Source organism: Brachyhypopomus gauderio, chromosome 2, assembly GCF_052324685.1.
Source record: "Brachyhypopomus gauderio isolate BG-103 chromosome 2, BGAUD_0.2, whole genome shotgun sequence".
Lineage (NCBI taxonomy): Eukaryota > Metazoa > Chordata > Actinopteri > Gymnotiformes > Hypopomidae > Brachyhypopomus > Brachyhypopomus gauderio.
The window spans coordinates 45,131,872-45,154,237 of NC_135212.1; the positions used below are offsets into that span (position 1 = coordinate 45,131,872).

The window sequence follows — 22,366 nt, forward strand, 5'->3', positions numbered from 1 at the left end:
AAGCATGGGTAAAAAGTTCGCTTAGGCAGTAGGGAGTTTCTGCTGGGGTCTGGATTGGAGTCAGAACACCGGACCCTACTGTGTATGATTGGAGTCTAAAGGAAAAAAATAACTTCCCTCGCCTCAAAGAGTCTACATGTCTAATATTTAGACATGTTCAGCTTTGTGGATATTCGGCTGGCGCTGTTGCTCAGCGCAACAGTGCTTTTGGCAAGGGGACAAGGCGAGGACGATCGTAAGTATGAGTTTTCTAAAGGCTGACTTTTGAGATTTTTGTAGCGTGACTGATGGGAAAAGAACAACGCAGTGCCCGGGATGCGACAGGCAAAGCCATCAGTGGAAACCTGCGTGTTCTCTTGGCCAGGAAGGTTATTCAGTGTGTTCAGTCTTTACTTCTTTTTTATGGTGACTGATGCGGTGGTTGTGGACTTTTCCCATTTGAATGTGAGGGAGATACGGCTCCAGTTCTAAAGTGCACTAGCACTCAGTTATCCCTTGCATGCGCGAGCCTTTGGAGGCAAGTTGCCACAGGTTTCGACTGTCGTCTACACCCCCGCCCCCTCCCTGCGCGCTATGAGATGCCCTGCAGCTAAGTTTTAACAGCTGCAGAATCATGGACAAAGAGCCAGGAAAGAGATGTGGCAAAATACGTCTGAGCTACGTATAAGTTGCAGTGTTTGGCTTAACATTTACATTCTAAGATGATTCATTGCCCGGGCTTATGGCGAGAAATATCAGAAGTTTAATTAATTATGTCGACATGTAGCTTAAGGTGAATCCCATCAGAATAATTTATTAAGTTGACGACATGTAATGTTTATAAACAAAACGATGGGTTATACTTTTGGAAAAAAGATGATCTCATTTTTGGACTGGTACACGGAGCATCTTACCTAGTTGAAAAGAGGTCCAAACCAACGCCAAAGGAGGTCTGCTACACGTATTAGCAGGCCAATAACAGAAGTAGTTCAGTAAGCTTTGAGTTAAATATGCTTTTTAAATTGAAAATAGATTTATTAGATTTTTTTTATATTTCTCACTATCGCAAGCGTTTTGTTGGCTATTACCATAATGCTCCAGCGCCATCAAGTGGTCATTATTGAAATTCCCCAAAGCCCCCCACCCCACCTCTTTATTTTTATGATAATTTAAAACACGTGTAGTCTTTGCAGGCCTTCTACAAAGGCAATCTTAGGTCATTGTCATCCCTGCGGTTTTTAATTATTTCATGGCAGACACTGAAGCACTGAAGACACAATTTATTCCGAACTCTTCTATTGCTAGCACAACACTGTGTATTGCAGCGCCACCTGGAGGCACGTACAGATCATTAATGAAGCATTCTTCAGTTACGAGGCCGTGTGCTTAAATGCAATTTGTTCACTATTCCTTTCCCGAGCTTCTGTGGTTTGCCGTTCAGACATAATTTTATTATCAGCCTTGTCATGGCTACTTGAAAACACGTGGCAATATAATTTAGCCCAATATGTCGCTAAAACTTGTTGTAGAAGGCTAAACGAAACAACTAATAATTTAGACTGATTCTTACGCTACTTTTCCCATTTCTGTTGAAGGCCCGACGATTTGTTAACATTTCTATTAGGAGTGCTACTACCACTACTACTAACAACAACAACAATAACAATAATAAACAATAATAAAAATTGTTTAGGCCGGATACATCGCACTTATTAGGCTACGATCAAATAATAAACCGAAATGAGATCAAACGAGGGAGTAAGAACAATGTGCTTCTAGCATATCCGACTGTTAAATCAGACTGTTCCGCCTGTCCGCTTCGCCTTCAGGCACGGGCAGCAGCTGCACGTTGGACGGCCAGGTCTACAATGACAGGGACGTGTGGAAACCTGAGCCATGCCAGATCTGCGTGTGCGACAGCGGCACGGTCATGTGTGACGAGGTTATCTGCGAGGACACGAGCGACTGCGCCAACCCCGTGATCCCACCCGACGAGTGCTGCCCCGTTTGCCCCGACGACGGTACGCGGGCCTTGATTTTACCGTGGGGAATTTACACAACGACCGACATTTTTTTAATGCTTGGACCTCAACATTTTGAGTTTGGATAAATGTAGGCCTATAAGCCAAAGTGTCAACAGTTTTCTCCGGATTTAAGATTTTCCAGATTTCGTATTTTCATCTCGTTCTTCCCTCACTGGAATAAACACTGACCTCCCATACCAGATTTTGTGCAGTAACCTATTACACTTAGGACTAACCTTTGACCTTTGACCCTTTGAGTAACTGGAGAGCAAGGTTATAGACATGCTGTTAATTGTTGTGTCATTAAATATAATGGACTGACTGTGGCTATATTTTTTATGTGATTTCGAAAAAGAACATTTGTTTGATTTTTCCATGATTTTAATTGTTACATTTTCTTAATTTTGTAGAATACCAAGAGCCCAGAGTTGAGGTAATGATTTTATTATTATTTTACAATTATTTTATTAACATTTTTTATGGATTAAAATGAATAAAGCTCCTTAAGGGAGAAAACTACACTGATATTCTTTCTTTCATATTGCTCAATTGTTTCCTAGGGACCCAAAGGTGAGCGTGGCGCAAAGGGAGACAGGGTAAGCTTCTCCTTACATCGTCCCGAGTGGTGTTGTCATTTTTGTATTGATCCATGGTTTCTATATAGGCAGTTCTTGGTGCAGTTAGAGGAAGTTCTTGGTTGCATCTTCAGTAAGCCCACAGAGGCCTGTGCTCTGTAGATTTGGGGAGGGTCGTGTGTTTGGGCAGTTACTGGCAAATGAAGCGTGCTTGCGTTCTAACACCTACTAGGCCCTCATATCAGTCACCTGCAGAGGTACATTTTCAGCAGCAAAACTGGCTTTCTCTTGGAATGTTAATTAATTAATTAATTATTAATTTGCCTTAATATGTTGCTTAAAACATTATTATTTCACTGTTGAAAAAACACTGATTCTCAAGTAGGATACATTTTTATATAATTTGGTATCAAGGAGTTTTTTTTTATTGTTTATGCACTGATGGAATAAAGGTTAAATACCTTTTAGGAAAGGAATTTTTCCAGTGTAGCTATTGTAAATAGGCTGAATGCCCAAATAATTAAACTTTAAAGGTTTCTATAGGTATGAACTGATATAGAGGTTGATATGTGTAATGTATATGTATATGTAAATGCATAAATAAGCACCATGGGACCTGACTTAGTAGTTGGTGGCATGCATCATCATTTAGACCAGGGCCACCTCTCTACCAAAGCTTAATGTTTTCACACACTCACAGTTTTTCCCTCTTCCTCCCTCAGGGTCTACCCGGTCCTCCCGGCAACGATGGAATTCCTGGACAGCCTGGACATCCTGGGCCCCCAGGCCCCCCTGGACCCCCTGGCCTTGGCGGAGTAAGTGGCTCTTCTGAAGAAGAAAAATACAAAAAATGAAAGAGAGAGAGAGAAGAAGAAAAATACCAAACATGAAAGAGAGAGAGATAGAGATAGGGAAGAGCAGCTTCTACCCTTATGGTTCAGGTATACCATGCATTACCATTGAAACACTAAATTATCATGTCAGGCTCCAAAGAAATCCAGAGGGGCAAGATTCCTACATCACAGCAAACTCATGGAACCTTAGACAGTAGAGTGCAGAAGCATTTCAGCACCAGTGGAGTGGACAGCGTCTGTCCACAGTGAGCCACAGACAGACCATGTCCACATTAAACATCCATTAAATCTTGAGCTATGTGCTGTTCAGAGGCATCTCAATACCACTAAACTACTCTCTCATCAGCTTTGCTCATATGTCAGTGAGACTTAAGAGATCCTTTTGACCTGTTTATGTATGCATCAAGAATATCACACTCCTTCACCTTCAGAGTGTCTCTCTCTCCCTGCCTGTGTAGTAGCATTTGATAGCATTAATTAGTTTTTATTTGGGACATTAAGCAGACCCATCTTCTATCAATTCTGTTGCTTGACATCAGGGGCGCAGATGGCACTGGGGACGGGGGGGACATGTCCCCCCCAGATTTATATTGACCCCATCCGAAATCTAGCATCTAGATTTCGTGTCCCCCCCAGATTAATATTGGTCCCCCTCACTTCAGAATTTCCATCTGCGCCCATGCTTGACATTAATGTTCATCTTTTTTTTTCCAAGTACAAAAATGGCTCTGTTTTGCTTTCTCCACAGAACTTTGCTCCTCAGATGTCTGGAGGTTTCGATGAGAAGTCTGGTGGTATGCCCATCCCAGGCCCCATGGTAAGGACACACACACACATGCACGCACACACAGACACACACACACACACACACACACACACACACACACACACACACACACACACGTGCACACAAACATACACATTTTCACACACTTGCATTTAGCCAAAACAAGTGCTGACCATTTCATGAAATGCGTTTGCTCTTTAAAGTACACGTAAAGCCACAGTTAGTGTGGATCCTCACCACCTTAGCCTGGAAGCTTTGATAATGAGCTGTTTTAGTTATGCTAAAGTAGAGGGCTTACTGAGCTATGCAGTGCTGAGGCCTACAGGAACTTTGACACCACTGGTCTAGAACCACCTGTTTCATTTCCTGTTCCTGTTTGGAAACATTTTGGACCTTAACATCAAATCCACACTACTGTTTACACTATAATCACAGAGAAATGTTCACGCAGCATGAAGGATCCTTTTACATTTACATGTATATCTGGCATTAGCCGATTTAGAATCCCACAAAATAACTCTCACACATCCATTGTTGGATTATCACATACACTAGACTTTGATTATACAATGTGAAATGATCTTACTGCCCCATGCATTATGAATAGTGGATGGGGAAGTCATTACTGACTGTTGTTCTCTGTCCTGCCTGACAGGGACCCATGGGCCCCCGTGGTCCCCCTGGACCTCCAGGCACATCTGTAAGTGTTCTCTACCTCTTTTATTGATTTCACTCAGTGTTCTTGGTTAAGAGGCATAGCAGAAATCAAGATAATTGATTTGACAAGATAACTTCATATTCTTTTCCATGAATCAATGCTTTGGTCATGATTTTTATCTTCGGCTGATCTCTGCCCTCGCAGGGACCCCAAGGATTCACTGGCCCTCCTGGTGAGCCTGGTGAGGCTGGTGCCCCTGTAAGTGTCTTCAACACTCTAACAAATAATAACATATACACAGACTCTCCTCTCAGAGAGTCATATTTCCTCAACTGAACTGAGATTAACAAAGGTCAAAAAAGTGATTTGTTTTATGAGAGTTGGCAAAATGGAGTAAGAATTCTTTCAAAGTAATTTATGAACTTTAAAGTCTGTTCTCATAACTATGGAGTTCTTTTCTGAATTATGCTGCCAGTTTATGTATCGGAAACACACAGCACATACACACCCACCCACACACACACACACACACACACACACACACACACACACACACACACACACACACACACACACACACACACACACACACACAAATGGCTAACCTGGATTCTCCTGTTTGGTTTCTGTAGGGTTCCATGGGCCCCCGTGGTCCTGCTGGTCCTCCTGGAAAGAATGGAGAAGATGTGAGTAGTCAAGATAATTTAAGATCTGCAGTTCCACTCTCCAAAGAAATATAACCTCATGAATATCTGTTTTACATGGACATCTCCAGCTATCTGACCCTGCTGAGTTTTCTTAATTCACGTTTAGAATGACATCACTACTGATGACTACAGTTTAAAAATGTGATGCATTGATAGAAATGCAAGGTGAGATAATGATAGTTCAGCTGAGATTTTACACGGTCACAGTCAGTCTAAACTGCAAAATGTATTTCTGCTTTCAACATCGTTAATTAGGTGTGTTCCTTTGCAGAACAGTCATGGTTCTTTCATGGTTCTGTCTTTAACCTTTAACCTTTCTCTGTGCCTCTGTCTCTTCTGTAGGGGGAGTCAGGTAAGCCTGGTCGCCCAGGTGAGCGTGGACCCTCTGGCCCTCAGGTGGGTGTCCTTGCATCTAACCTCATTCTTCAGAATAGCACAGTGAAACGGTGCCACCTTACATACACCTGTGTGATGGCCTTCCAATGTAGATTCTTCTCCTTACCTCTCGCTCCTTCTACAGGGCGCTCGTGGCTTCCCTGGAACCCCTGGACTTCCTGGCATCAAGGGACACAGAGTGAGTGATCATGCCAGTGGAAAGGCCTTTCATTGGCTTAGGTGATGCCAGATTCATTCCAGATCTCTCATTTCCTTCTCTATTACAGGGCTTCAGTGGTCTAGATGGAGCTAAGGGAGACGCCGGCCCTGCTGGACCTAAGGTCAGTGTCAATCTCTACATTTTCATCACACTTGTTTTAGAAATGGCGATTTTCATCGCACACTGCTTTAATAACTTCCGGATTTGTTTCACAGGGAGAGGCTGGTGCATCTGGAGAGAATGGAGTTCCTGGCGCTATGGTAGGTGTTACCTGGCTTTCTAGAATATTCTAAAACTGCATCAGATAGAAATGCAAGAAGATATGAGGAATTAGGAAAGAAGGAGTAATGATGGTTGCCATGTTGATACCACATGCTGACACTCTCTCTCTCTCTCTCTCTCTCTCTCTCTTTCCCAGGGTCCTCGTGGTCTGCCTGGCGAGAGAGGCCGTGCTGGTCCCCCAGGCGCCGCTGTAAGTAAAGGTCCATCATCCCCCGTGCTCAGCATGAACCCGACCGCACATGCACATGCATAAGCGTCTCTGTAATCCCTGCGGTCTGAGGTAACTGAGGTTACTCCACTGAAGAGTGCAGGAGAGTTCTGGTCCAGTCGTGCATCACAACACCTGATTTCACACATTATGCATTTGATTGTTTATTGTTTTTAATCTAATGGACTCAATCAAATAGGCAGGTGGAGTTGTGTATGGTTAGAGCAAATATCCCTAGGCACTATAGGCCTTGAAGCCCATCTAGGATTGGTGATTTGTCCTGGTGAGGTGTGAATCTCATGGCATTCTGGACCTCGACCCTCCGTGACCTTTGCTCCTTTGCTTTGTTCCTCAGGGTGCTCGTGGTAATGACGGTGCTGCCGGAGCTGCTGGTCCTCCTGTGAGTGTCCACACTGTCTTAGACGACGTCTCATTATGTCTCGTCGTTAACGCTGATTATTTCGGCCTTCCTTCAGTCGTGTGTCGTATGGGACGAGATCTGTGTGTGGCTGAACACAGTTTTCCACCCCTGTGTTTTATAGGGCCCAACTGGCCCCGCCGGTCCTCCTGGCTTCCCTGGTGGCCCTGGAGCTAAGGTACGATTCTTCTGTCACGCTGGGCTTATGTGAAGGTGAAGAGGTCAATTTAGGGTCAATTTTTCTGAACAAACTATCATGTACTTAATAAACAGTAATAAAATGATTCATTTATATAGCGCCATTCTCACAGTCAGAGTCACTTTACAACAATACATTTATATATATATATATATATATATATATATATATATATATATATATATATATATATATATATATATATATTTGTATATATTTACATAAAATTATGTAGATTTAAGAAATATTTATAAATTCACAATATAATAATAATATAATTATTTATTTATTTGTTTTATTACTTTTTGTTTAGTTAAGGTCTGTTATAAGTGTTTGTCTCACAGTGTACTTGTCCGAGGTTCACTTTTTATTTCATTGTGATATACTACGGTCACAATGTACAGATAGCGTTAATATCAGTGGGTCCTCGCTGTAGTTTGGGTTTTTGGCCTAAGCATTTGGTCATGACATAGCCATTCTGTCCTCAGTAAATATCACTGACATCATATTGCTGTTTTCTTCACTTTAGGGAGAGGTTGGTCCTCAGGGAGCCCGTGGTGGTGAGGGACCTCAAGGATCTCGTGGTGAGCCTGGTAACCCTGGACCTGCTGGTGCTGCTGGACCCGCTGTGAGTGGAAGATCTTTTTTTTAATGAAAGATGACTTTTCGGGGAAGCTGAAACATCTTGATGACCTGTGTATTTTGTTCTTCTACTCCAGGGTAACAATGGCGCTGATGGCACTCCTGGCCTTAAGGGCGCCCCTGTAAGTTTGATCTTAGTAATATTTTTTTAGTAGTGTACATTTGCAATTCCTTAGAACCAGCAAAGGTATCCAGTGCTGACCCTCTTCTGCCCTCTGCAGGGTGCTCCTGGTATTGCTGGTGCTCCAGGCTTCCCTGGACCCCGTGGTCCTCCTGGGGCTGCTGGTACTCCTGGTGCCCCTGGTCCTAAGGGTAACACTGTAAGTACTTTTATTTTTAAAATACTTTTTTATCCAAAAATATTTTTTTTGGAACTTTTTTTTCTGGACTTGTAAAATGAAGAAAATAAGCAAGATTATGATGAAGTATTGATGGTCCTGTCATCTGGGTAGCCATTTGGTCACCTCAAAGGAATTCATTTTTTTTGTTTCTTGTGTCAAAGGGTGAGGCTGGTGCTAATGGACCTAAGGGAGAGTCTGGTGCCAAAGGAGAGGCTGTAAGTACATCATTATCAACTCCATTTACAGTCCTAATAAAACTGCTTGCCTGTTTTGCTGCCAAAGAAGTGGAATCGGTGTTCTCTATCCTCAATGCCAGACAGTGCGAGTGACCATCTCACCTTCCTCTGATTATCTAGGGTGTACCTGGAGTTCAGGGACCCCCTGGCCCCCCTGGTGAAGAGGGCAAGAGAGGTGCGCGTGGAGAGCCCGGTGCTGCAGGTGGACGTGGACCCCCTGGCGAGCGTGTACGTACCCTGATTACTGCACTCTCCTTTCCCATCATTGAGTTCGGTGGGCCATTTAGTGCTGTTGTGATTTCCCTGCCCTGAGACGGATAGTGCCACAGTGATGCCACGGCAGCTTGCTGTCATCCCTGATATCATTTTATTTGAATGTTTACTGGTTTTCACTGGTTCTGTATGTAGCTGCACTATTCAGTCATTTTTTAGTTCAGACAGTAAGCAGTCATGTAAGCACACACTGCACACCAATACACCCGAAGCTATGGGACACAACTGAATGTAGATGTGGATGTAGGTGTGGATGTAGGTATAACCTTGCTCCACCTGTCCTCTTATAGGGTGCTCCTGGTGCTCGTGGTTTCCCTGGTGCTGATGGAGGTGCAGGACCCAAGGTGAGTCTGCCGTTTCAAATATTTCAGATCATTTCGGTTTGTTTGGGTGAGTGTCAAGCCTGCTGTCCTGAGCCCATTCCTAACATTGTAGAACTAATCTTGTTGACCTGATGACGGTTAGTTCTCATGTCACACCCACTTGGCCTTTGTGATAGGGTGTCCCTGGTGAGCGCGGAGGCCCTGGAGCTGTTGGACCCAAGGGCGCCACTGGTGAGCCTGGCCGCAACGGTGAACCTGGCATGCCCGGGTCAAAGGTGAGAAATCACATGAGTCTTCTCTTTGTGTCCTGCCACACAGAAACAGAAACAAACACATTGAACACTCACAGAGCACCTTGTCATTTGGAGCTTGGGCATTCAAGATGGCTGCCTGGAGCACTATAATTAATGTAAACAAGATGACCAAGACATTGCTATTTATTCATAAGCAATTCATACATTGTATGTTGCTGGAGTCTTTTAATTTGCTTATCTGTTGTAGCTTATATTGGCTCAAGCATTTCTTGACCCTGTCTGACCTTTTATACCCTCTTTTCACTGCAGGGAATGACTGGTAGCCCTGGCAGTCCTGGCCCTGATGGAAAAACTGGACCCTCTGTACGTATCCACTACCTTAGACCTCCATTAGGTGCAAATGATCAGCATTAACGTATATCCAACTCTCCAAATGGGGCTCACTGCCCATTTAATTCAGTTATGCAACGTACACATTTTACATAAGTGGAAATAGAGAAATCATCTTGGAGTAAATCTCTATATTTGATAGCCAATAGTGCTATTAACAACTTGAGAATGATATTAAAAGAGTGACCAGCTGATTAGATGGCACAGAAAGAGTTAAAGCAGAAATATATGTTGCTGGATTGCTTAGATGTCTGTAATGAATATGAACTTTAATCCCATAATAAGCAAGACACTGGATGTCTTTCCTATGTTTCTGGTAGGGTCCTGCTGGACAAGATGGCCGCCCTGGACCCCCAGGCCCTGTTGGTGCCAGAGGTCAGCCTGGTGTCATGGGATTCCCCGGACCCAAGGGTGCTGCTGTAAGAATTCTCTCTTCATCACCATACTTTGTCCAGTGAAAAACCTCCGATGTGATACATTAGGATAAGTCAATTTTAAGAACAGATGATGACCAGTGTTAAATCAGTACATAATAAAGATTAAAACATATAACTCATTGATGATAAATGAATAAAAGATGACGTTTTCCTGCAGGGTGAGGCAGGCAAGCCTGGTGAGAGAGGTGTGATGGGAGCTCTTGGTCTTACTGTGAGTATATCCCTGATTTTCAAGCTGACAACACAGACACTTTTGCAACGTGCAGTAATGTTTTTCTTGCTATGTCTCTTTAATCCTGCTCAGAGTGAGCCATAATATGTGTCTGTTCACATGGGCAGGGTGCTCCTGGAAAAGATGGTGATGTGGGTGCACCTGGTGCCCCTGGCCCTGCTGTGAGTATCTCCCACACTGCCCTCATCATCATGTTCAATATCAGTCTTAATACCTAATAGAACTGAACTCTGACTTCTCCACATCAAATGTTTCATTGTAGCTAATAATAAACATATTACTTGCCCTTCAGTCTTGGAGTCTAGATCCTATGAACCTTATACAAACTTGCACATAACTATTAATCCCACTACTTCTGATATAGATGCAGTACATGGCCAGTGTCACTGAATCTAATATATATCACTATATGTCACTTCCTTCATATACCTTCAGCCTATTATTTGCCATAATCTTCTTCCTTTTGTCTGTAGGGACCTTCTGGTGAGAGAGGTGAGCAAGGACCTGCTGGACCTCCTGGATTCCAGGTAAGTGTCCACTAGACAGGACTTTGGAAGTCTCCTTTAATAAGACTACTTCTAAGATCAATGACCTTATCATATCGCTTTGTCCTGCTGTAACAGGGACTGCCCGGACCTCAGGGTGCCACTGGTGAGTCCGGCAAGCCCGGCGAACAGGTGAGGCGCAAGCCTAGAGAAACCTTTTGAATCCAAACTCTGTCGATCTACGATTATCTCTGAGCAGTTGTGTTCGGAGGTACCTGACAATTAGCATTACAAAGTAGGTTAGCATATGTAAAATCAGTTAAACAATTTGCGTGACTGGATTGCCCCGTGTGTTTTTAGGAACAGGTTGTGTTTCAAGTTGATTAACTGCTGTCTTTTTGACCATTGCAATATGTTTTAATATTTTTGGTCGTTGGTGTGTGAGGAAAGACAGAACAGCAGGTCTCCAGCTGCCTGTGTTTCTCAACATTAAAATGACATGAAAATGGCAGTGGTGGTAATCAGTGGTCAGCATCGGTACAACAAAACATGAAGTAAATCAGACAATCGTTTCTCTTTCAGGGTTTGCCTGGTGAGGCTGGACCTACTGGCCCAGCTGGATCCAGAGTGAGTATCCACAGCGTTCAACCGCTTAAAACACAGGATTCCCTACCGCCAAAATGTGTAGCACTAAACTAATCACAATCAAAGGCTCGATCTTCACCCTGCCACTCTCACTCCTCTCTGCCCAGGGTGACAGAGGTTTCCCTGGTGAGCGAGGTGCCCCTGGAATTGCTGGTCCCGCAGGACCCCGTGGTTCTCCTGGTGCAGCTGGTAATGATGGTGCCAAGGTAAGTCACTGATGACCCCAGTGTGAGAGCAGATGAATGCCATCTATATAACCACATTCACAGCTCTGTTTTTAACATGGTTAACACAGTTTAACACAATCAAACCAAGTTCATTCAAGTTTTATTGACAGTGCCAGGAAGTGAAATCAAAGCAAATAGATCTGTGACACTCATGCAACTAGTTGCTCTTTTAATTCAACTCCAGAATATGTTGTTAGCATGACCACAATAATGCACAATAATGCCGACACTCTTTTCTGGTGGTGTCCAGGGTGAGTCTGGAGCCGCGGGTGCTCCCGGTGCCCAGGGCCCTCCTGGTCTTCAGGGCATGCCTGGTGAGCGTGGAGCTGCTGGCCTTCCAGGTCTCAAGGGTGACAGAGTGAGTTCCACCAGCAACGCATTTCATTCAGCTTTCACAAACAGATTTTTTTATTTCAGCAGCACACTCAGTAATCATGCATCATTTTCCCAGTGATGGTTTTGCTGGTAAAGGCATTCCTAATGGTTTAGGATTATATGATATGTAGGATTCCCAATACTTGAATAAAAACTTTTATTGTTCCACTTGTAGTGGATTATAACTTCATCTACCCATAATGCAGTATAAAATATTACTATAATATTGTCAACTCCCAGATCAGTGATATTATGATGTATAATGATGTAAACTGTTGTAAAAAGCGCTATATAAATAAAATTTGATTGATTGATTGATTGATATAAAGGACAAACCAGATTGATTGCCTTTTAATAGCGGATGGCAATAAACAGTAGCAAAATTAATACCATAATCTAATACTGGTAATAAAGTTGTGGCAAAATGGATTAGATCATTTATAAAATGTGGTGGATTATCAAAGTGTTTACTACATGTGACATGGAGACGAGATGGGAGCTGTTAGATATTTAATGTCCCATAACGACAGAAAACAACAAGCAGCAAACAGCTACCAGCAAACAGCATGGAGCAATAGCCGCTGTAATAACGGCTCAAGGCATGTAATCGCTAAATAGTCAGAAACTTTAGCAAAGAAAAGAGAGTCCTTAAAAGATGCATTCAGGGCGTGTAGTAGACTGGCTCTCTCTCAGGGCAGGCTCAAGAATACACAGCACTGAACAGCAGGACCTGTGAGTATTTAAGGAAGAACGTAAATGAACAACAGGTGCAGGTGGTAATGAGGGGCGTGTCGGTATGTGAGTGACGGAGAATGGGGGAGTGGCACTGTGGAGGTGTGTCAGTGAGTGGGCGTGTCCCCTGTGCTCTGGGAGTGGCCTGCTGTGCCAGTACAGTCAAGCAGGTTTTCATGTGGCCCAGAGTATTTAGTATTTGAAAAGACTAAGAAGTAAAAATACTATATAATATATTCATAAATAAAATGCCGTCATTATTAATGCTGTTTGTAGTGAACCTGAAGTCTGATTTTTAAAACAAGTAGGCAAACAATAAGGCACATCTTTGAGAAAGGCACATCTTTGCCAATTTGTTTATTGATAAATCACTAAAATCATTATATAGATATATGAGTACTGTCATCTGTCATCAACATAGAGTCATGCATTTCTGTTCATGTCCATGTTAATGTTTGACCTCTTGAGAACAAGGATGGTCCACATTAAACCCAAATTGCAAATGTTCTCAAATAAGGATGCTGTGCTTCATACACCCTGAACAACAGGTTTTTGAGGATTGCATTTTTGATGAATCATGTTATGATCATCCATTTTTTGGCATACCATCAACATGCAGGTTCAAGCTGATGTCATGTTTTCCTTCCTCATAGGGTGACCAAGGTGCAAAGGGCGCTGAAGGTGCCCATGGTAAGGATGGCATCCGTGGTATGACTGGACCTATTGGACCTCCTGGACCAGCTGGTGCTCAGGGTGATAAGGTAGGTCTCTTTTTGCTCTTGCTTCAGTGCCTCTATCCATCATGCATTATTGCTTATTACTGAAACATCACACTTCTTTGAGGCCAACTGTATTTGTTCTGTCTTTTACCAAGGGAGAGCCTGGTGCTGCTGGCCCTCTTGGACCTACTGGAGCCCGTGGACCCCCTGTAAGTTCTTCTCCCAACATTTAACACACACACACATTGGACAGGGATCAAGCATTACCATTGCTTCCTTAAAGAAATATATGCACTGCACACACATGGATTAGTGTACTTATTCTCTAAATAACATACATTGATGATAGACGTATTATCCCATAGGAAAAACTGAAATTTCCACTGTCTGCCTAGTCAAGAAGCAAGTTTTCCTGTCTTAGATCCTGTGAATGACCAATATGTGCACTTTTAGGGTGAGCGTGGTGAGAATGGTGCCCCAGGACCCGCTGGATTTGCTGGACCACCTGTGAGTACCTGCATAAGTTCACCCACCCACCCACACACACACACACACACACACACATTTTCCTAGAAATGTAATGTCAAAGTAATCATACCAGAATAAAATACAATCTGTGATCCATAATTGCACCGGCTTTATACAGTCACTGTTAAATTAAAAACCAAACAAAAAGTCAGTGGGATACAGTTTATGCCCCCAAGATAACTGGCATAGTACGATGGTGTGTTAGCAAGCTGGCTAATCAACACTGTGTTCTTTTATAGGGTGCTGATGGTCAGCCTGGTGCTAAGGGAGAGCCTGGAGATACCGGTGCTAAGGGTGATGCTGGTACCCCTGGACCTGCTGGAGCTACTGGAGCCCCTGGGCCTCAGGTAAACACGACAGCCAGCCTGGCTCAAGCACATTCCGCAGTATACAGATGAAGAAATGATGCTGTACTGAAGTCTTCGGTTTGGTTCATTTTTATCTTAAACATTAAAAATATGTATCTATTAGACATTACTCTGAATACACTGACCACATAGCTTCTATTGTTTAATAATGGCACAACTACAAAAATGGAGACTGAATGGTCCCTATGAATTTTAAATACAACAAATGTTGCAACCTCTCCTACAGGGCCCTGTTGGTTCTACTGGACCCAAGGGTGCTCGTGGTGCTGCTGGTCCACCTGTGAGTATCGTTTCTGAATTTCTAGATATAGTAATTACATCCAGATGTGTCATCATCGCTGCAGACACTATGTTTTGACAAATCAAATCTCTTGTTCTTCTGTTAAGGGCGCTACTGGTTTCCCTGGTGCTGCAGGCAGAGTTGGACCTCCTGGCCCCGCTGTAAGTTCTTCATTACAGCTCCAAATCAAATTTGTTTAACTGGATACGATGTTCAAAACATTCTGTGAGAACCTTCAGTCATGACTGCGTAGCTCATCAATCGACTGATATTTCACTTCTGCTTTGTTGCTCGTAGGGTAACTCCGGCCCCCCTGGACCTCCTGGACCTGCCGGAAAGGAAGGTGCAAAGGGTGTCCGTGGTGAGACTGGACCTGCTGGTCGCCCTGGTGAGATTGGTGCCTCTGGCCCTCCTGGTCCACCTGGTGAGAAGGGAAATCCTGGAGCTGAAGGTTCCACCGTAAGTCTCACATGTGGTCATGAACAACACCACGAGTCTCTTTGAATTTCAGGCTCTCTTTGAATCTTAGCCATACAAAATGCTCAAGTGATTCCTTGAATCCAACAAATAGCATATTTTTTGGATCCAAAAAATAAAGCCAAGAAATAAACACAATGTCAAGAACCTTGTCTTCAGCATGTTTTTAGCATGTTTTTTCCATTGCAGGGACCCTCGGGTATCCCCGGACCTCAAGGTATTGCTGGACAGCGTGGTATCGTTGGTCTTCCTGGTCAGAGGGGTGAGCGTGGATTCCCTGGTCTCTCTGGACCATCTGTGAGTGTTCCAAGTAACTCAAATGTCCAGACATACCTACAGAGCTGATCGAATTTCAATTTTTTCACCTAGTCAAGCCCACTGACAAAAAAAAACATGCATGTTGTACTCACATGACAAATTTAGGTCACAGATGTCCCTCTAAATTGCATTACACGTCCACATTTGCAATTTATGATTATACTTTAACTGTATTTTGCTGACTTGACTCTTGTACTTTGCTATGCTAATCTAATAAAATAATAATCATTTATTTAGATGCCATATAGATACTAGAATATAGATGCTTCTCCAGATAGTGTATATATTGTGGAATTGATCAGCTTGATCAATAATCTAGCCAAATGTTCTTGATCTTCTAGGGAGAGCCTGGCAAGCAGGGACCTGGTGGCCCCTCTGGCGAGCGTGGACCTCCTGGACCCATGGGACCTCCTGGACTGGGTGGACCTCCTGGCGAGCCTGGTCGTGAGGTAAGGACATTCACCTGTGCATCCACACTTGCTCACCTGTTTCAGAGAATGACTGAACATCACACTGTCTTCAAGATTTGATTTGGTCCACAAAGATAGAACAGACATAACCGCTGAAGGTTTTCCTCACAGGGAACTCCTGGTAACGAGGGTTCTGCTGGCCGTGATGGTGCTGCTGGTGCTAAGGTGAGATGAACTCATCACATCCTGCCTTCTTGGTCCACCTCAACACATGCAGTAGCAGCATCTCCCAGCGCTGTCTTCAGTAATTCAGCAAAACCACTGTATTTGTTTCCAGTGATTTTTGACCAAATCGTCTCTCTGTTCTACAGGGCGACCGTGGTGAGACTGGTGCTGCAGGTGCACCTGGTGCCCCTGGACCCCCTGGTGCTCCTGGTCCAATTGGCCCTGCTGGAAAGACTGGCGATCGTGGAGAGAGTGTGAGTGTTCATTCCAAAGCAGATGGCAACTCCAGTTCTCATGTCATGAAAATCTCCCAAATTGATTTTACTCAGCGTTGTTTGTTTCTTTACTCTCTTAGGGTCCCTCTGGACCTGCTGGTGCCGCTGGACCTGCTGGACCCCGTGGGCCTGCTGTAAGCTCGTTTTAATAATTTTGTTATTGTCTGACCGGTTAAAGCCCAGCTGGGGCATACATTGTACTTGACAACCTACCTGCAGCAAAACCAAACGCTGGAGGATCTAAGCAAAGTCTGGATTTTTTGCTAAAACATTTATGCAAGCAAAAAATTACTGAGCTGCCACATTACAGTTTATAAACAAACACAAGTCCACAAGTGAATTTGACCTATCACACATACAACAATGGCTTGAACATAATTTATTTACTTTTGCTAGTCCAGCAATTAAATCTATGTTTGTGTGACCAGGCAAAAACCCACTACATGAACACCTTTACCAGTGTCATACCTAAGAAATATCAATGAGACCACAGGCTTAGAACTAATTTCCTTGTGCAGGGACCTGCTGGAGCCCGTGGAGACAAGGGTGAGACTGGAGAGGCTGGTGAGAGAGGCATGAAGGGACACAGAGGATTCACTGGAATGCAAGGACCCCCTGGACCTCCTGTAAGTGGCTCCCGATTTGCCTGTTGAAAATGCACCACCTGTCAAGCAATATATGATGCTAGTTATAGTCTTGAATGTGCTTGCATGCCTGAAAGTACAAAGTAAGAAGTTAACAGAATATGTGCTACCTGACTATACCAGCCAAGACCTTGCAAAATGAAGGGCTCTCATAATTCGCTTCATTTTTACTATAGGGACCTTCTGGTGAGGCCGGACCTGCTGGATCTTCTGGCCCCGCTGGACCTAGAGTGAGTAATTTCTATTTAATTCCTTCACCTTTTTATAGGTAGTAGGTAAGAAACTTCACCAAGAATTTGCACTGATATTATCCTCTTCTTTGAATACTTGTGTTTTGCAATGTTCATAGTTTATTTTCTATAATATTAGGGACCTGCTGGATCTGCTGGATCTGCTGGTAAGGATGGCATGAGCGGACTTCCTGGACCCATTGGACCCCCTGGACCTCGTGGTCGCACTGGTGAAATTGGACCTTCTGTGAGATGCTCTCTTTTTACCTTCAAGTTGCAAGCCTTCAAGTTTCATGCATCTGAAATCCACTTGACACTCCTGTTTTCTGTCATCCTTTGGTTTTAGGGACCTCCTGGACCACCTGGACCTCCCGGACCCCCTGGACCCTCTGGAGGCGGATTTGACATTGGCTTCATTGCTGCACCCCAGGAGAAGGCCCCTGATCCTTTCCGTCACTTCCGCGCCGATGATGCCAATGTGATGCGCGACCGTGACCTGGAGGTTGACACCACACTCAAGTCCCTGAGCCAGCAGATCGAAAGCATCCGCAGCCCTGATGGCACCAAGAAGAACCCCGCACGCACCTGCCGTGACCTGAAGATGTGCCATCCTGACTGGAAGAGCGGTATGTAAACTGCATTGTATTTAACGTTTAAATACATACTTGGTTTTCAGAGTTCCTTGTACCTCATCGTTGTTGAATGAAAATCGCACACGTTGGAGATGAAAGAAATCTGGTTATTTGTGTTAAACACTCAATAGTTATATTAGTACTTCTGTTGTTTACAAATAGGTGAGTACTGGATTGACCCTGACCAGGGCTGCAACCAGGATTCCATCAAGGTCTACTGCAACATGGAGACTGGGGAGACCTGTGTCTACCCAACACAGGCTGATATTCCCAAGAAGAACTGGTACACAAGCAAGAACATCAAGGAGAAGAAGCATGTGTGGTTCGGTGAGGCCATGACCGATGGCTTCCAGGTGAGCACTCTCTTCACCTGTGCATTGACTCAAACACTACTAACCCAGAAGTGAGCACTAAAGTGTGTTCCTCCCTCACGTTTTGACTCTCCCTCCTCTGCCCTTCAGTTCGAGTATGGAGGCGAGGGTTCCAAGGTCGAGGATGTCAACATCCAACTCACCTTCCTGCGTCTCATGTCCACCGAGTCCTCCCAGAACATCACATACCACTGCAAGAACAGCATTGCCTACATGGACCAGGCCACAGGCAACCTTAAGAAGGCTCTGCTGCTGCAGGGCTCCAATGAGATCGAGATCAGAGCAGAAGGCAACAGCCGCTTCACATACAGCGTCACTGAAGATGGCTGCACGGTGAGTCCTCGCTCACTTTACTGACAGCGCTCGGCTGTTTATGATCTAGATCGGATATATACATGTGTTCTAATACACATCTGGTGATGGGTTCCAATATAAATCTGAAGGACTGTGTTCACATCAGCACAGTGAAACTCATGGCGTATGATTAGTGATAGCTGACCAACTTAAACTGACAGGAATTACAAAGTCATTTAAAAGTACAAAAAGCATTAAGAAGGTTTTACTTGTAAATGCTTAAATGTGCTGGTCTTCTTGACAAACAAAACTGCATATACAAGACAGCATCTTGAAAAGTGGCAATTTGACAATTTGATATTGTTTCCATTGTCACTGATTTGACCTTTTTTTGTTTAATCCTTATAGTCGCACACTGGTGCATGGGGCAAGACAGTCATCGACTACAAAACAACGAAAACATCTCGGCTGCCGATTATTGACATCGCTCCTATGGATGTTGGTGCACCTGATCAGGAATTTGGCATTGAAGTTGGCCCTGTCTGCTTCTTGTAAAAAAGAAATCTGGACTTGAAATTGTTTGTGTGTTTTGTGTGTGTGTTTTTCTAGCAGTCATCTCTCTAAAAATCTTTTCTATGCATTAAAAAAAAAACCCTAGACTTCGATTTGGCTGTCCAAATGGTCCACTTGCTTAGAACTGCACTTCAGAAGACAGTGGTTGTGTGTTATAAAACTTTTTTTGGGACCACTATTTTACCATCACCTACATGGAGGATACTTTAGAAGACTCATTTGTTTCACTGGCAACAAGAAAATAATATATACTTCTAAAGCATAAAATCCCCCTGGACTAAAAAAAAAGGAAAACATATAAAAACATCACAGAAACAGGTGACTTTTTTACCACTGCGGAAGGACAATGAAAAGAGAAACCAAATGCTTTGTACCATGTTCGGGTGTTAAATAAATCTGTAAAATGACATTTAAGTGTCTTTGTGTTCTACCCATCAGAACAAGTGACCGACCAGCATGAAACACCATTGTTCCTTTTCCAACTGTCGCAGAAACATCTGAACTAATAAGAGACAGGGGTTCGACTTAATTTCGATATCTTACGGCTACCTCAGAAAAGTAACCTACATTGTTGTCCATTGTTGACCAACACCAGGTTAGGATTTTAGACGGCAGAAGTATAAACTAGCAAGTAACAGCTGCAAAAGGTGCTATTTCATGAGGTCCTGTTAGCGGGATGTGTTTTGGAGTTGTGCTTTTTTTAAAAGAAAAAAAGCTATGTATTGTTTGTCATTCATGCTTACTGGGCCTTTGGTGCTAACAGCCATATTCTCTTGCTGTCCAGTTCTAACAGATGCCTCTCTTGCTGAAAAGTGTTTTGCTGCAGTCTTTGCAGCAGCCCTTTGGGGAATAACAGGTTTTGATGCACATAGTCTTTTTAAGTGTAGAAATAAGCAGGTGGAGTCTGATCTTTTTATTTTTATTTTATTTTATTATTTTATTTTCCAGCACCTTTTGACACTTTTTGGTTGTTGTCTTTTGGTTTGTTTTCAAGAAATGCCCCAAAATGTTCTTCAGTGGTTATTTGCAGTGCCCCTACTTCAGACTTTATCAGACTTTTTTCTTTCGTTTTTTGTCTTTTTTTGCCCAAGGGTTTGGAAAAGATGATAGCAAGAGAAATAGAGAATCCCCCCCAAAGTAGAGAGAAGCAGACACACAATAAGGGGATAAAACAAGAGGATCTGTACCTATTTTGTATATGTATAATAATTTGAGATGTTTTTAATTATTTTGAGTGCTGAAATAAAGCATGTCAAGTGGTCGACCTTATGTTTGTCAGAAGTGATCTTGACTCATCCCTGTTTGCCCCAATGGACTTGAATGAAGCACAGCTTGCACCTGTTACAGTTGTTGTGACTGAAAGGAAGATTAAAGGAAATATCAGAAATGTCTGTCAAACAATTGTTTTTTTTAAATATGTATGCAAGTTTTGAAGTGTACAGCGGTCATTCACAGACCGTAATCTTGTGTAAAGGTTTTTTGAAGATTAGCACAGGATATGCTTACCGTTCCTCCCCTGCAGGTTTGCGCATACCTGCCTGAACTACGGAATGATTCTCCATTAAATCCAGTCGTGCGTAATCCAAACCATAATCCACTGTTAATCCCATCCAGTGAGGAAAACAGTGTATTAATCTCGCAGACAGAATTCCTCACTCACAGATAAAAACGTCGAGAACGGAAAGAGGAAGCTCCATTCAAAGTCACTTGGAAGACAACGCTATGAATCCAGGGAATAAATTCGGATTCGTTCGGACAAGTATTCCAGCACTGGCTATTTCTTTTTCGGACCTTCGTAATCTGTATCCCTCGGTACACTGTCGAATGATTCTCTTGGTAGAGTGAAGTTGGTACTGGTTTTGCTAGACACAAGAGAGCCATTGTCTGTAAAGGTATGCGAAGTCTTCCGTAGTGGGGGGCTTGCTGAAACGAGACCCATATCCTCCACTTTCATTTAAAAGCGTGAGGTATTCTGGTATTCTGGAACTTGAATTACATGAATAAGTATTTCATTTTTTTCCTTGTGAACTAGTTTGTAAAATACGTACAGTAATAGGGTTACTACGCTTACACACGTCGCATTTCTCATTACTTTTCAGTGAAGCTTCATCGGGAAAGCCGTGACTACTAGTGGTTCTTGAGACGACTGAATTGGCTTCAAGTCTGGTGACTCTACTTTGAAATTTCAATATTAACATCGGCATTTCTATGAATGTTGATAAAGTTGGTGATGATTCTTCGAATAGTGATTCAAATGAATTAGTTCAGCACACTAAAATAACTCGAATCTTTGGCTAGATGATTCCATCAGTTGCGAGCCAGTTCACACGCATAGCAATACGATAGGATAAACTTAAACCAAAAATTACACAATTAGGCTACTATACACCCTTCAAATATTAAATCAATTGATAGCATTATATGCCGCAAAATACCACAAATATAGGCAAAACGGCAGGCCTTCTTATAAAGTTGTGCTCAACTATCTCTGGAGATTGTAAAAACAGCCTGCTTTACTCTCAATCAACAGGGTAATTTTCACGTGACAGATAAATATCGACATCTAGTGGTCATAAAGTGTCAGCAAATTAAGTGATTTAGAAACAATTCTCTCTCTGGGCATGCCAGTGCTGAATCAGCTTTGATACAATCTAGCTTTTATAACCAATCTTATACACATTTTTTATACACACTATCTTAACCTCAAAATTGTAACTTTTGTTACCTTTTGTAGAATAGAAAATAAACGTTGCTATACCCCTTCAGATAACACTAAATACCGATAACATTAATACATGCTGTCGGTTGATTATAAAAATATACATATTTTAACTATTTATTTCTGATTTTATGGTTACAACTATGTTTTTAGCCTTTTCTAGCCCTTTACTTTGATAACTAGACCTTTAATATGAACATGAATAAATATTTTTAAGATAAATATATTTTATATACACTACTACTGTTATGTATATTAATATTTCTTCTCGATGCATATTGCTTAAAATGAAATAGGAAAAATAGTCTATTAAACTGAAAGATTTAACAGTATTATTACTAAATGTTATTGACTCTAAATTATATTTCTATACTGATGTGTACAGATTGTTTTTTATGATCATATTTATGCATGATCATGTTTAA

General features: G+C 42.7%; 1 protein-coding gene across 2 annotated transcripts; it reads left to right on the forward strand.

Moving 5' to 3' along the window:
• Positions 1-14: 14 nt before the first annotated feature.
• On the forward strand, positions 15-20,491 carry col1a1a (collagen, type I, alpha 1a). 2 transcript variants are annotated; one of them, XM_076996865.1, is made up of 51 exons: positions 15-235; positions 1,809-2,000; positions 2,414-2,436; positions 2,564-2,599; positions 3,301-3,393; positions 4,181-4,249; positions 4,875-4,919; positions 5,082-5,135; positions 5,510-5,563; positions 5,927-5,980; positions 6,105-6,158; positions 6,247-6,300; positions 6,395-6,439; positions 6,598-6,651; positions 7,025-7,069; positions 7,212-7,265; positions 7,816-7,914; positions 8,006-8,050; positions 8,150-8,248; positions 8,431-8,484; positions 8,626-8,733; positions 9,069-9,122; positions 9,278-9,376; positions 9,665-9,718; positions 10,066-10,164; positions 10,340-10,393; positions 10,522-10,575; positions 10,888-10,941; positions 11,038-11,091; positions 11,482-11,526; positions 11,652-11,750; positions 12,022-12,129; positions 13,532-13,639; positions 13,753-13,806; positions 14,051-14,104; positions 14,365-14,472; positions 14,720-14,773; positions 14,881-14,934; positions 15,071-15,232; positions 15,440-15,547; positions 15,910-16,017; positions 16,150-16,203; positions 16,350-16,457; positions 16,559-16,612; positions 16,997-17,104; positions 17,299-17,352; positions 17,492-17,599; positions 17,699-17,978; positions 18,147-18,337; positions 18,446-18,688; positions 19,058-20,491. In XM_076996865.1, the coding sequence occupies exons 1-51, from the start codon at positions 154-156 to the stop codon at positions 19,202-19,204; spliced, it is 4,344 nt and encodes a 1,447-aa protein (XP_076852980.1). In that variant the 5' UTR covers positions 15-153; the 3' UTR covers positions 19,205-20,491. The 2 variants fall into 2 exon arrangements, with proteins under 2 accessions (XP_076852980.1, XP_076852981.1); XM_076996866.1 differs by lacking the exon at positions 1,809-2,000.
• The last annotated feature ends 1,875 nt before the right edge of the window (positions 20,492-22,366 follow it).

Bases quoted from the DNA above. Each gene is read 5' to 3' on its own strand.
- col1a1a (XM_076996865.1), top strand. From the start codon at position 154: ATGTTCAGCTTTGTGGATATTCGGCTGGCGCTGTTGCTCAGCGCAACA. The intron at 11,527-11,651 runs GTGAGTATCCAC...CTCTCTGCCCAG, and splicing joins CTGGCCCAGCTGGATCCAGA to GGTGACAGAGGTTTCCCTGG. The intron at 14,105-14,364 runs GTGAGTACCTGC...GTTCTTTTATAG, and splicing joins CTGGATTTGCTGGACCACCT to GGTGCTGATGGTCAGCCTGG.